Source organism: Microcaecilia unicolor, chromosome 3, assembly GCF_901765095.1.
Source record: "Microcaecilia unicolor chromosome 3, aMicUni1.1, whole genome shotgun sequence".
Classification (NCBI taxonomy): Eukaryota; Metazoa; Chordata; class Amphibia; order Gymnophiona; family Siphonopidae; genus Microcaecilia; species Microcaecilia unicolor.
This window is the reverse complement of record NC_044033.1, coordinates 258,021,889-258,036,468: the sequence shown is the minus strand read 5'-3', so window position 1 is coordinate 258,036,468 and position 14,580 is coordinate 258,021,889. Positions and strand designations below refer to the sequence as shown.

The 14,580-nt window shown below is 39.2% G+C and overlaps 1 protein-coding gene across 1 annotated transcript in view; it reads left to right on the top strand.

Moving 5' to 3' along the window:
* SHPRH (SNF2 histone linker PHD RING helicase) overlaps positions 1–14,580 on the top strand; it is a 331,612-nt gene that overhangs the window by 283,611 nt on the left and 33,421 nt on the right. Inside the window, 3 exon segments of the mRNA XM_030194974.1 lie at positions 9,273–9,365; positions 10,313–10,399; positions 11,340–11,518. Of these exon segments, the coding sequence (XP_030050834.1) occupies positions 9,273–9,365; positions 10,313–10,399; positions 11,340–11,518 (359 nt within the window).

Sequence of the window (14,580 nt, the reverse complement as noted above, 5' to 3'; positions counted from 1 at the left end):
CCCTGTACTACTGGAGTTGTCCATAAGAATAGCCATACTGGGTCAGACTACTGGTCCATCTAGCCCAGTATCCTATTTCCAACAGTGGCCAATCTAGGTCAAAAGTACCTGGCAGAAACCCAAATAGTATGAACATTCCACTAATCACTGTTAGCACATCCTTTGGCAAAGAGTTCCATAGTTTAACTATTTGTTTTGAAAGTATTTCCACGTAACTTCATTGAGTGTCCCCTAGTCTTTGAACTTTTTGAAAATTGATTCCCTTCTACTCATTCTACACCACTCAGGATCTTGTAGACATCAATCATATCTCCCCTCAGCCATCTATTTTCCAAACTGAGGAGCCCTAACCTCTTTAGCTTTTCCTCATACAAACGGAGTTCCAACTCTTTTATCATTTTGGCTGCTCTTCTTTGTACCTTTTCTAATTCTGTTGTATCTTTTTTTAAATACGACAACCAGAAATGAATGTAGTATTCAAGGTGAGGTTGCACCATGGAGCAGTACAGAGGCATTATATATAGTATTAGTCTTATTTACCATCCTTTTCCTAATAATTCCTAGCATCCTGTTTGCTTTTTTTGCCGCCACCGCACACTGGGTAGCATATTGCTTACAATGACACCTAGATCTTTTTCTTGTGTGCTGACCCCCAAGGTAGACCCTAGAGTCAGGTAACTATGATTTGGATTGTTCTTCCCAATGTGCATCTCTTTGTATTTGTCCACATTAAATTTCATCTGCCATTTGAATGCACAGTCTTCCAATTATCTAAGATCTTCCTTCAATTTTTCACAGTCTGCATGTGTTATCTGCAAATTTAATCACTTCACTCATTCTGATGCCAGATCATTTATAAATATATTAAACAGCACCGGTCCCAGAACAGATCCCTATGGCATTCCACTATTCACCCTGCTCCATTGAGAAAAATGGCCAATGAACCCTACCCTCTGTCCCATTAAACCATTTTTATCTCTGTGTTCCGTTTTCTTTTGTTTTGTTTTTTTAAATAATAGTTTCCACTATTTTACCTTGCATCAGGCTTACCGGTCTGTAATTTCCCAGATCACCACGGAACACTATTTAGGAATTGGAATTACAGGGAACCACGTGATGCTGTGCTCAGGAGCAATCACTGTTAGCTTGTGCTCCTGGGCCCAGCTGCTCTTTCTCCCCTCCAGCGTTAACAAATCCCCAACTTTGCAATCTTTTATTTTATTTTTTTTATTACATTTGTACCCCGCGCTTTCCCACTCATGGCAGGCTCAATGCGGCTTACATGGGGCAATGGAGGGTTAAGTGACGTGCCCAGAGTCACAAGGAGCTGCCTGTGCCTGAAGTGGGAATTGAACTCAGTTCCTCAGTTCCCCAGGACCAAAGTCCACCACCCTATCCACTAGGCCACTCCTTTTACCTGCTCAGTTTGGTGTATAGGAATTGAACGGTGGTGCTCTGTTGTTTGTGCCAGTGTTTGTGGCCTCAAAAAGGGTCCAAAGAGAGAAGGCGTGCACTAAGTCGATGGACACCAATACAACACATATAAACCCACAAACATAAACACCCCAGGTTATACCCTTCCTATCGCAGACAGCCTGACAATTGAGTAACAATCGACTGGAACCTCTCACTAGAGAATCAAGCGAAATCTACCATAAAGAAAATGTTCCACTCAATGTGGAAACTCAAACGTGTGAGGCCATTCTTCCCGAGGGAAACATTCCCAAACCTGATACAATCAATGGTACTGAGCCATGCAGACTACTGCAATGGAATTTATGCGGGTTGCAATGAACAAATTATAAAGAAACTTCAGACCGCTCAAAATACTGCAGCCAGGCTTATATTTGGAAAAACTTGTTTTGAAAGCACCAAACCCCTCAAAACTGCATTGGCTCCTAATCAAAGAACGTATTACCTTCAAAATCTGCACCCTGGTTCATAAAATTATCTACGGCAATGCCCCGGCCTACATGACAGACCTCATAGACCTACCAACCAGAAACACAAGATCAGCACAAACATACCTAAGTCTTCACTAACCAAGCAGCAAAGGCCTCAAATACAAATCAACGTATGCATCCAGCTTTTCCTATTTAAGCGCACAACTATGGAACGATCTGCCAAAAATAGTAAAAACAACATACGACCACCTCTATTTCCGTAAAGAACTAAAAACAAACCGGGAAGGCATATCCCACCGATCCAACAACAAAAACTGACTACCTGCAATACAACAAAATTAAAGATCATATCAGACACAACCAATTCCCCCTTCCTCCCTAAGTTCCCCATTATATCAACCATATATGAAGCCTTTTCTAACGCAATAACACCTTGTATTTGTTCATACCGGAACTGGCGAACGCCATTACGGTACTCTGTAAGCCACATTGAGCCTGCAAATAGGTGGGAAAATGTGGGATACAAATGTAACAAATAAATATAATAAAATGTTTATTCACACCTTCAAAGAAATGAAGCAAATTGGTGAGGCAAAACTTACCTTGGCTGAACCCATGCTGACTCTGTCCCATTAAACCATGTTTATCTATGTGTTCTGTAATTTTATTCTGTTTAATAGTTTCCACTATTTTACCTGGCACTGACATCAGGCTTACTGGTCTGATTTCATGGATGATCCCTGGAACCCTTTATAAAAATCGGTGTCACATTGGCCACCCTCCAATCTTCAGGTACTATGGGTGATTTTAATGGCTTGTTACAGATTACTAACAGCATATCAGCATTTTCATGTTTTGAGTTCAGTACCCTTGGATGCATGCCATCCAGTCCAGGTGATTTGCTACTTTTTAATTTGTCAGTTTAGCTCAGTACACCTTCCAGGTTCACTGTGATTTCTTCCAGTTCCTCTGCATCATCACCTTTGAAAAACTATTTCTGGTACAGGTAGATCTTTTACATCTTCTTCAGTAAAGACTGAAGCAAAGAATTCATTCAGTCTCTCCACTGTGCCTTGTCCTCCCTTAGTACCCTTTTTGCTCCTTCATGATCTGACTGTCCCACGGATTCTTTCTCAGGCTTTGTGCTTCTGATGTACCTGAAAAAGTTGTTACCTGGGTTTTTGTCTCTGCAGCAAGTTTCTCTTCATATTCTCTTTTAGCCTTCTTTATCAATGTTTTGCATGTCACTTGCCAGTGATTATGTTGTTTCTTATTTTTTTTATTTGGGTCTTTTTTCCATTCTTTTGGCTGTAATAGCCTCTTTCACTTCACTTCACATCACCTTTTAACCATGCTTTATAATGTGTATGGAACCATGCTTCCTCAAAACAAGACTGTAAATAAATTCAGGTTGATTTGTTACTAGTTGGCCTTGCCAATTCAAGTCCTCATTGTCCTTTGTTGTTTTTTGTTGAGCCTGGTAGCTAGGGATTACCAATTTTGAGAATGCCATGGCTTGATCTTGGAGAAAGCCAAGTTACTCGCCTGTAGCAGGTGTTCTCCAAGAACAGGAGGCCAAGTTTTATCACAATCCCTCCCACATCCCCTAGGTGTTGCATTCTTTATGCTTTTGCGCAATTCGGGATGGCACTCATGCATCCGTGGTTCAGGCCTACCAAAGGCTTCTTAAAGTACTAGGAATGCTGGGAATCATCCACACCGGTGCTTCATCACTGGATGTCACCCACTTGTGTGAAGACCTGGCATCTATCCTCGGAGAACATCTGCTACAGGTGAGTACCCTTGCTTTACTGAAAGGATAACTATTGGGGTTCCCTGGGGGTTGGTGCATTGTTATATCCCATTAGTTCTAGACTGATCTGATGAGGATAATAAGAAAGGCAAAATTTTTCCTGCCTGCTAATTTTCTTTCCTTGAGTCCAGCCTTCTCTCCCAGTATTCTGTTTGTTGCTTTTTCTGGTGAAAATATATTTTGGTATTTTGCTGCTTGTTTTCTTGACTTTAACTAAAATCCTGGATTCCTTCATTTAAAGGACAAAATAAGGGAAGTTGTTCTCATTTCTTTGTTATTGAAAAACTGTTGAACAAGGGCTGTAAAGCACCCTTTATAGGGCAGAGCTTCTGAGCAATTGGTCTTTTGTCATCTGCTGATTGATGGGCACAGCCTGTTGATTCTGGACTAGTCTGGTAGGACTCAAGGAAAGAAAAGTAGGAATGAATTATGCCATCTGTTTATTATATGTACCATTATTTTTCAATGATTTGGAGCTATGTGCTGCCAAAAATCCCATTGTATTCTCAGAAGACTGAGAAAGCATCATACCATACAGTTCAAATTTATTGTGAACTATGTGGTACTAGAAGATAGAAGAATAGCTGTTCAGAAGGTGGCACCACAAGCAAACCTCCAGAGAAAGTCTAGAGGGAGATGAGCAATTGGAGGGGAGCAGAGAGCCAGCTTGATGATGGAGGATGATGGAGATTGACAGGATGTCTACTGCTTTGTATGGGTGATGATCTTGGCTCTGAATTTGTGAAGGTTTTTTTTGTTTTTAGACAAACTGGTCCATACTTGAAAAATAGCAAATGTCTCTGATCTGTCCTGATGAAGATGTAATATTGATTTTCCAGTCAGTATACAAAGAGATGTTTTTAATTTACACTCCCTTAACTAGCCTTCCCTAGAAGGGCTTCGTAAATGGCACAAGTGACTATTGCTACTTTGTTACCACTATAACAGTAGTTTATTGCTCCCCTTTCTCCCTCCCCAGAATCTGGGCACACCCCCAATGTGGCATTTCCAAGCCCATTCAGTCCCTTTGAATAGGAAAACTGAACCAAGATCTGTAAGACGAAGGGGACAGTGTTGTTATGCTAAATTTATAAACTGCTTTCCTCGATGGAAATTTAACCCAAAGCAGTTTACAGCAAAAATAATACAATAAGTACATAATACAATAAAATAAGTATAGTCACTATATCTATAGGGACTGGTGTTCAAAATCTCAATATCTGGTTGAAATTAAGTGGCTTTGTTCTCTGCATAACTAACAAAAGTTAAGTTGTGCCTCTGAATATGTCTGGTTAAAGTTATCCTGACAACAGTTGCCTGAGCCACAGATCCAGCTCCTTTTAAGGGTGTAGACAATTGTATCATCTCACTGTCCTTTAATATAGATACTCCCAGCTACCCTAGGGCCTGTTTTCTAAGCCCCTTTTAACAACAAAGAGTTAATTGTTGCATACAAACGTGAAAAGAACCTTAAAGATATGCTTGTTCCATCAGCATTACCTAATTATACCACTCCACTAAAGAATCTACCGATTGGACATTACCCATGTGGATCATGTTCAGTATGTTCAGTCAATATGAGGACAAAGGTTTTTTGTATTACATCTTTAGATAAGAAAATATACCAGTACTCAAGCTTTCCTTAAGACATTTAAATTCTTTATTTTTAGGTTCAAAAGTAAGGGTTTTCCCAGATTTATCTAGGGAAACCCAAAAACGACGTAAATTATTTCTAGCTCTCCGCCCAAGGGTTATTGCCCTAGGTGCAAATTTTCTTTTGAAGTTTCCTTGTGTTTGTAGGATTCTACTTCATACAAAATATTATCAATTTTTTGAACCCAATCAGTTGGATGTTTTTCTAAAAAGTAAGGAGAGTATTATTGTGAAAATTTAGAACCGAATGTAACACTGTATAGCATTTTGGAGTGAGTCTACAGGGTATAGCGCAGTCTTTGATTTAATAGATATTTAAGAGCTTGGTTATAGCTTGATATTTGTATTTCCAGATTCTTGGATAATTTCCTATTTAACTGTGGACAATGGAAGTGTATACTTTTTCTTTTTATTTAATTCTACTGTGATTATTTTCTATATTTCTTGTTATTATTCTTTATTGAATATAATGTATCTTAAAATGCAAAATAAATAAATAAAATATACTTAAACCATTTCTCTAACTATAAAACCACTAATGTTGTTTATGCTGCTGTATGCCCTTGTGGTCTGGTATATATAGGTAAGACTAAAAGAAAATTCAATGTCAGGGTGATAGAGCATAAGAGTGCATTAAAACGCAATCTTTTAGATAAACCATTGGCTGAGCACTCAATCTCTTTGGGACATAAATTTGAAGAGTATCGTTTCTGTGTACTATTTGTTCGTAGACGTACATGGAGAGGGGGACCTATAGACATCCACTTATTTCATAAAGAACAGCAATTCATTTTTGATTTGAAGACAGTACATCCTAACAGTTTAAACATGGAGACAGATCTTTCTGTTTTTCTTTGAATACATTGGCATTGATAGGACATCTCCACTTTTTATTGATGTATATTTTATTTACCACTATTTTTTAGTATGCAATTTTTGATACATTATTTTTACACACTTCCTGGCTAGTTTATATATGAAATATATAAATATTTTTTTCTCTTTGCTTTTGTTTTTTTGTATTTTTCATTTTTTTATTTGGCTTTTTAATTAGTTTGCTACAACAGACAGATGTTTTTTATATTCTACTAGCTGTTGAGCCCATTAAAACGGGCTGGTATTGGGGTTTTCGGAGGTTGACGCTGCCCCCCCCCCCCCCCCGCGCGAGGTCGCCGCTACCGCCCCCTCCCCCTCCCCCGGAGTCGCCGCCGCCAGCCCTCCACCCAGCCCAGGCCCTCTCTCCGCTACTGAACTTACATCCATTTGCCGGAACGCAGCAGGGCAGATCAGCTGAGCTGCCGTCGACCTTCCTTCTCTGCCTGTGTCCCGCCCTCGTGTGACGTAACGTAATTATGTTGTTTCATTTCACTTTTGTGCCCTAGTTTGCTGTATTGTTTTATGTTTGTACCTTGTATCTTTTTATCTTGTTCTTTCTAGGCTACTACATGGTTTAGGCTGTTTTTTTTACATCTAACTTGTAAGTTTTATTGTATTTTTATTCTTTTTTACTTTTATGTTTCTTTTTATAATTTATTTTTTATTTATTTATTTATTTTTAATTTATATATGTATATATTTCTGCAGGTTTTTTACTTTGATGGACCTTTACTATTATGTCGTTTTATTTTAGTAAATATTACCGGTACACACATTTCTGAGAATTTGCTTATAGTAAGGATCAATAAATAAGTAGGTGTCCTATCTTTTAGAAACATAGAAACATGATGGCAGATAAAGGCCATATGACCCATCCAGTTTGCCCATCCTCTGTAACCCCTAATTCTTCCTGTTCCTAAGTGATCCCACATGCTTATCCCATGCCTTTTTAAATTCTGGAACAGTCCTAGACTCCACCACCTCCACCGGGAGGCCATTCCACGCCTCCACCACCCTTTCTGTGAAATAATACTTCCTTAGGTTACTCTTAAGCCTATTCCCTCTTAACTTTGTCGTATGCCCCCTCATTCCAGATCTCTCCTTCATTTGAAAAAGGCTCTCTTCCTGTTTCTATCATGTCTCCTCTCTCCAAGCGTATACATGTTGAGGTTCATAAGCCTGTCCCTATCATTTTTGCATTCAAGACTGCATACTAATTTCATAGCCGCCCTCTGGACCGACTCCATCCTGTTTATATCCTTCCGTAGGTGCGGTCTCCAGAACTGCATGCAGTACTCCAAATGAGGCCTCACCAGAGACTTAAACAAGGGCACTATCACCTCCTTTTTCTGATCATGCCTCTCTTTATGCACCCAAGCATCCTTCTGCTTTGGCCGTTGCTTTTTCTACCTGTTTGAAAGCTTTAAGGTCATCAGACACAATCAACCCCAAGTCCCGCTCTTCCTTCACACACTGAAGCACTTCACCCCCTTTACTATACCGTTCCCTTGGATTTTTGCGAGCCAAGCACATGACCCTGCATTTTTTGGGATTAAACCTTAGTTGCCAAATATCGGTCCATTCTCTAGCTTCGCTAGGTCCTTCCTCATGTCATTCACACCCTCCAGGGTGTCCACCCTGTTTCAGAGTTTAGTATCATCCGCAAAGAGACAAACCTTACCAGACAGCCCTTCCGCAATATCGCTCACAAAGACGTTAAAAAGAGCCAGCCCTAGGACTGATTCCTGCAGTACTCCACTGACGACATCCTTTTCTTCAGAGCAAGCTCCATTTACCACCACCCTCTGTCTCCTACCATTCAACCAATTTTTAACCCAATCAGTTACTCTAGGTCCCATACTGAGGGCCCTCAATTTATTTATCAGTCACCTGTGCGGAACCGTGTCAAAGGCTTTGCTGAAATGCAAGTATACCACATCACGCGCCTCTCTCACATCCAACTGTTTGGTCACCCAGTTGAAGAAGACAGTCAGATTCATCTGGCACGACCTGCCACTAGTGAAGCCATGCTGCCTCGGGTCCCGCATTCTATGTAGTTCAAGAAATCTCACAATCCTCCTCTTTAGAAGCGTTTCCATTAGCTTACTCACCACCGAGGTCAGACTGACAGATCTGTAATTCCCAACCTCTTCCGTACTTCCACTCTTGTGCAAAGGAACCGCATCCGCCCTTGCTTTTAAATGTATAGATATGTGGTTTCATTTATTTAATTTATGAAAGAGACGGCTTGTTAATGACTATCACTCCTTATAGTGTTTGTAAATCATATGTACATTTCTACAGAATTCGACATACTGGCTTTTGTAAAATTAGTTTTTTTGAAAAATTGATTTTATGTTTTTATCTATTGTTTTGTGAAGCTAGTTTTTTTAAAATAGATGTTTTATCTATTTGCTTTTTATGTCTTAATATAAATTTGTCTCGTATTCTATGTTTTATCAATGGATATATATATATATATATATATATATATATATATATATATATATATATATATATAAAGTATGTGTTATGTTTTATTTATTAATTTAGTGTAATTTGATTGAGATGTCTATATTGTGTTTGATATTTATATATGAATCATACATATATGTTTTTGTTTGTTTATGTAATGGTGTATGTAAATTATCAGCTGATATTAGTTTTATCTATTTAGGTATTTGTTATTAATTAGGTTTTATATTTTATTTGATTTTTATAGCCCTTGACGTAGCCCTGCTGGGCGAAACACGGCCTGTGTCGGGCAGTATATTCTAGATGTTATTTTTTTTAATAAACCTTGTTTGATTTTACTACTGTTCTGCTTCGTTGATTTCCATACGGTCAAAACCACATGCCATCCTCTAGTTCCATATCCGTGTATTTTTTTTTTTACCCTGCTGAATATTTTGGATATAAAGTAGCAACATTGGCAATTTATAAAATGTAATTTTTCTTGTTTTACACTTAATTGAATTTTTCTATTCTAATGCTAGCCTGTTTTTTTTTCTTTTCCTTATAACTAGGGAAGCCATTCCACCAAAGTAGAAGCTGTGGTCAGGACTCTTATGAAAATCCAGATCCAGGATCCTGGTGCCAAAGCCTTAGTCTTTTCAACGGTACACTAAATATTATCCATCTAAAATACAGAAATTATTATATTTAATGGAATTACAGTACTAATGGCATCTCTACATCTGGAAAGGATCTGATTACTGTCATCAGGAAGCTAGACTTTTCATGCTCTTGGTTTTCAAAAATGAGTAGTTAAGTGATACATCTTTCAAACAGAATCTGTTTGAAAGATGTATTTCCTTAGTTTAACGCAAACGTGGAGTCAGTGAACAGAGGAAAGTCTTGGAAGCACAGGCTGAGAAGTTATGTAAGTGATCTTGCCATCTGACTGTAAACAGTTCTTAGTTTTCTGATCCAAATAATTTCTGTGTTAGTTTTTAATTGATACAGGCCATGCCTACTTGTGTTAAAAACAATGCTTGCTTGATTTCTTAATTTCCTAAAATCCCATTTTTTTTCTCCACTGGGCATAAGCAATACTTGCCTTTAAAGATTTTATTTTTAAAACAGGGAAGGCAATGGCAAACCACTCCACTAATAGTCTGTCTAGGAAGAGGCAGTTCCCCCCCCCCCAAAAAAAAAAAAATAGCTCGTTCACAACTTGGTGCTTGCATACAGGGGGCTATCTTTACCTTACCTTGATGCAAATATTCTCAGAAATGTAACTTGAAACTGCAGAATGCAATATTTCTTGCAGTGTGGCATTCTACAAGAAGAGAAAACAGTCCAGACATAGCTTATTTGGCTGTACCCTTTCATCCCAACATGATTCTGAAACAAGATGATTGTCTGAAAACATCCATTTTCAGGAAACTGTAATTAAAGCTTCTATAGATTCTTATTTCTTTAATGTTTGTGTTATGCATTAACTGGGCATATAACAGATTGTTTTACTACTGAATGTAAGAGCTCAGAGCTTCAGTATTTCTCCAATGACAAAAATTATATTAATGCTGTATATAATATTGATTTATTATTTTATTTGCTTTAGTGGCAGGATGTGCTAGATATAATTGGAAAAGCTCTCCAGGACAACAACATGGTATATGCACAGATCAATGGAATCAATAAATTTCAGGTATGAAAATTAGATTTTGTTACAACTGGATAGTGTGGTATTTTACCTTCATGAAGATTAAAATGACAGGGCAGGTTGATATTAGATGACTAATACGACTTGATATTAGATTACTGGATAATTTCCTAAAAGAAAAGTCCATAAGCCATTATTAAGATGGACTTGAGAAAATTCACTGTTTATTTCTAGGATAAGCAACATAAAATCTGTTTTACTGTTCTGAGATCTTGCCATTTACTTGTGACCTGGATTGGCCACTTTTGGAAACAGGATATTGGGTTTGATGGACCTTTGGTCTGTCGCAGTATGGCAACTTTTATGTTCTTATTTAATTGCCAGAGAATGTATTAAAAGCAGTTAGCTTAGCAGAGTTTAAAAATTGTGAACAAGAGAAAAAGTATCATGCAAACCCATTGTGCAGCTGAAAGATATGTTTTATCTTCAGTCATCCTTGTATTCCTACTTAAATTCTAGTCCTTTTCTTGCCCTGGTAAATCACTGTGGAAACAAAGTGCTAAAATGAGCCCAGTACTTTGGCTTCAGATTCCTAAATCTGTCATCTTCTCATTGGCCTCCGGGGAAAATTGTGTCTTGGTTATAACTGAAAAGTGACACTTTCCAGCAGTGTCTAGGGTATACTAGTAGGCCTATACACAAGAGTTTAACATAAGAAAGTATTTCTTCACAAAAAGCTTGGCAACAATGTCATATCTGCTGATGTCATCAAGGGGTGAGACGGGCTTGACTGTGTCCTTGATTCTGATTTGCTGTTTGGGACTGGAAGTGGGCATGGCCACCTGTCTAAAATATGCCAATTAATTTAGACAAAAGCAGGTGAGATACACTACTTATGTTTAACCACAGTGAGCAGTAAATGCATAACAGGTATCATCTTTTACATAATGCTGGCAGAATTTATGATGTTCATTTTTTCTTTCAGGAGAATCTCTGTGCGTTTAAATATGATCCTAATATCAATATTTTGTTGCTACCCCTGCACACTGGTTCCAATGGATTGAACATAATCGAGGCAACTCATGTTCTGTTAGTTGAGCCCATATTGAACCCAGCACATGAACTTCAGGCCATTGGCAGAGTACACCGTATTGGACAGACAAAGTAAGAATGGATAATCATTGTTTATATATTTTTCAAAAACCAGTGCATTGCTCATGGAACAGTGTCATCCCAACTTCTAGCTATGTAGCTTCCAGAATAGGAACAAAACACCAGAACAGGATTAAAAAGAAGATAAGTCATAATATTTAAAATTCATTTAGAGCTGAGCTTTATGTTCTTCTTGATTACTACAGTTTGTATAGAGGCTTATTTACTAAGCTGCATTAGCTGTGGCATGCATATCTGCTAATGTGGAGATTAGCATTTTACAGCTTGGAATGAGTAGTTACAATGTGTTAATTGCTTTGTTTTTTACCATGTTAAAAGTTAATACACCTCCAGAAGTGTAACTAACTGGATTGTCCATTATCTGCCATGAAGTTAATGCAGTATTGACTTTTTTGTGCATGGTAGCCCTCTTTAAAATGCCAGAAATGCTCCCAGTAGTTACCATGCATTTATTTTGCCATTTACTGCATGATAACTGCAAAACCTCAGTTCAGTTTAGTAATTAGGAACCATAGAGGGGCATTTTCGATATGACATCCACGATTTTGAATGTTTTGCAAAAAAGTCCAAAAATACAGTGCCAAACATGGTCATTTTTGAACCAGAAAAACGTCTTATCTTTTTGGTTTAGATTTTTTGTGCTCAGTGCAACTTTCTTTAAGGGCCATTTTCAAACAAAAAATATCCAAGGGAAAAATGCACAAAATCAAGCGGTTGAGATGTCTGGGGGCCAGCAGTCTTACTAGACTGGCTACACATCCCATCCCATAGCAGAGCAGTGTGCCAGGCTAGGGGGTACTGCAGTGAACTTCACATATAAGATCCCAGGTACCCATCATATCATAGCCCCCTTATCTTGTATGGTGAGCCCTCCAGGAATAGCAAAAAATGAACTGTACCCAACTGGACAGCATTACAATAGTCCTCATGCCTGCAGGTGTTGCCTATATGTTGGTTCATTTGGAGTTTTGGGGGGGTCCTCACACTTTCCGCCACAAGTGTACCAGTTAGAGTGGGGATATGGGCCTGTGTCTCCGCTACAGTCCACTGCACCAGCCACTAGGCTACTCTAGGGACCTGCTTGCTGCTGTAAGAGGAATGGACATTATATCTGCAGCTGTTATAGAGTAGAGAGCTGCACGGGAACGGGATTCCCGCAGGGACGGAAGCAGTTCTGTGGGGTTCCCACAGGGACGGAAGCAGTTCTGCAGGGTTCCCTTGGAAGTGTAAGCTACACCTGCACCAGCCTCTCATCTACCGAGTACCAAGTTCTTTGAGTGCTGTCTCCTCCTCCTCCTCGCTTTAACAGCACAAATGTGGAAAATTTTCCATTAAGGAGGTGGTAGAGACACAAATGATGATGGAATTCAAAAAGGCTTGGGATGAACACAGAGGATCTCTAAATAGAAAATGGAAGTTATAAAAAAAACAAACCTTAAATGGCTGCATGTATGTGGATGTGTGAAGTAATGCTTAGATGGCGACTCTAGCTATGATTAACTAGGGCCAATACCGGGCAGACTTGTATGGTCTGTGTGTAATATATGGTTTAGGATGGGCTGGAAAGGGCTTAGACAGCAACTTCAGTGGCTGGAACATAAGGACAGTTCTGGACAGATTTTTACGATCTGTCCCACAAATGAGAAGACGCATAGACTGGAGTGGGCTTCTATGGTCTATGTTCCAGAAACACAAAAGAAAGACCATAATCAAGTATATAATATCACACTCATTGATTTAATCATGAATTGATAATGAGTGTGACTATTGGGCAGGCTGGATGGGACCATTCAGGTCTTTATTTGCTGTCACTTACTATGTTACAATTAATCTTCTTTGCTCCTGGGCTGATGAGCAGACCTCAGCTCTGACACAGGCATGAGCATCAGATGTCACCTGACCTACTGGCGCGTGCATGTGGTGACCTCTCTACACACAGTGCCAGTAAATCAGAGACAGATCTTACATGTGCACACCAGAGTGTTCCAAGTTTCAGCTTCCATTCCTTCCTTGCCTACAGTGTTGTGGCTCAGATCCAGAGAGAGACTGAGGGAGCTGACTGGAATTTTCTTTTATGTGCCATTAAATTCTTACAGTGATGGGTGGGGATGGGTTAAATTCTTGCGGGGATGGGTTAAATTCTTACGGGGATGGGTTGGGATGGGTTACATTTTTGCGGGGATGGATGGGGATGGGTAAGATTCCAGTGGGGATGGGTGGGGACGGGTAAGATTCCAGCAGGGACGGGCGGGGATGGGTAAGATTTCTGTCCCCGTGCAACTCTCTAGAGCCTGACGTACTGTCACTTTCAGCTCTTAGGGGGTGAGAAGGGGTCAGTGACCACTGGGGGATTAAGAGGGGCATTATGCCTTTATCCCTCCAATGGTTATCCGGTCAGTTTTTGCACCTTTTTGGCATTTAGTCGTTATTGAAACAGGTCTAGCAAAAAAGTTCTGTTTTTTGATCTGGACTTTTTTACAATGTTCCATTATAGCAGAATATGTCCAAATAATAAACTCACCCTAGTCCCGCCCCTTGAGGTTTAGAATAACTGCATAGAAAAAGTATTTTTTTTAAAAATCCATTTGCCACTTTATGCCATTTTTTAGATGTTTTTCTGTTTCGAAAGTGAGCTCCATAGGACTAGATGGCACCTAAAAAAAATGCTTAAAGTTAGACGCAATTTATAGAATAATGTTTAGTGCTGGGAGCCACAACTACATTTAGGCACGGCCATTTACACCAATGAAAACCTGCTGGCAGATCCCCCTAATTCTATAACAACGCACAAAAATTGCAGGAATGCTTCAGACCCAGCCATGCTTCTCCTTTTCAGGTCCATGCACTAGAATTTACGCACGCCTCTTCATAGAATACACCTAAAAGGATGTGTGTGTAAATTCTAATTACTGTCAGTTTAGTGCCAATAATTGCTTGTTATTGCCCAATTATCGGCGCTGATTGGCTCATTCAATTAAGTTGCACACGCAAACTGGGCTCGCACCCAAATTTACAATCGGAACTAAAAGCACCATATATAGAATCTGGGGGGA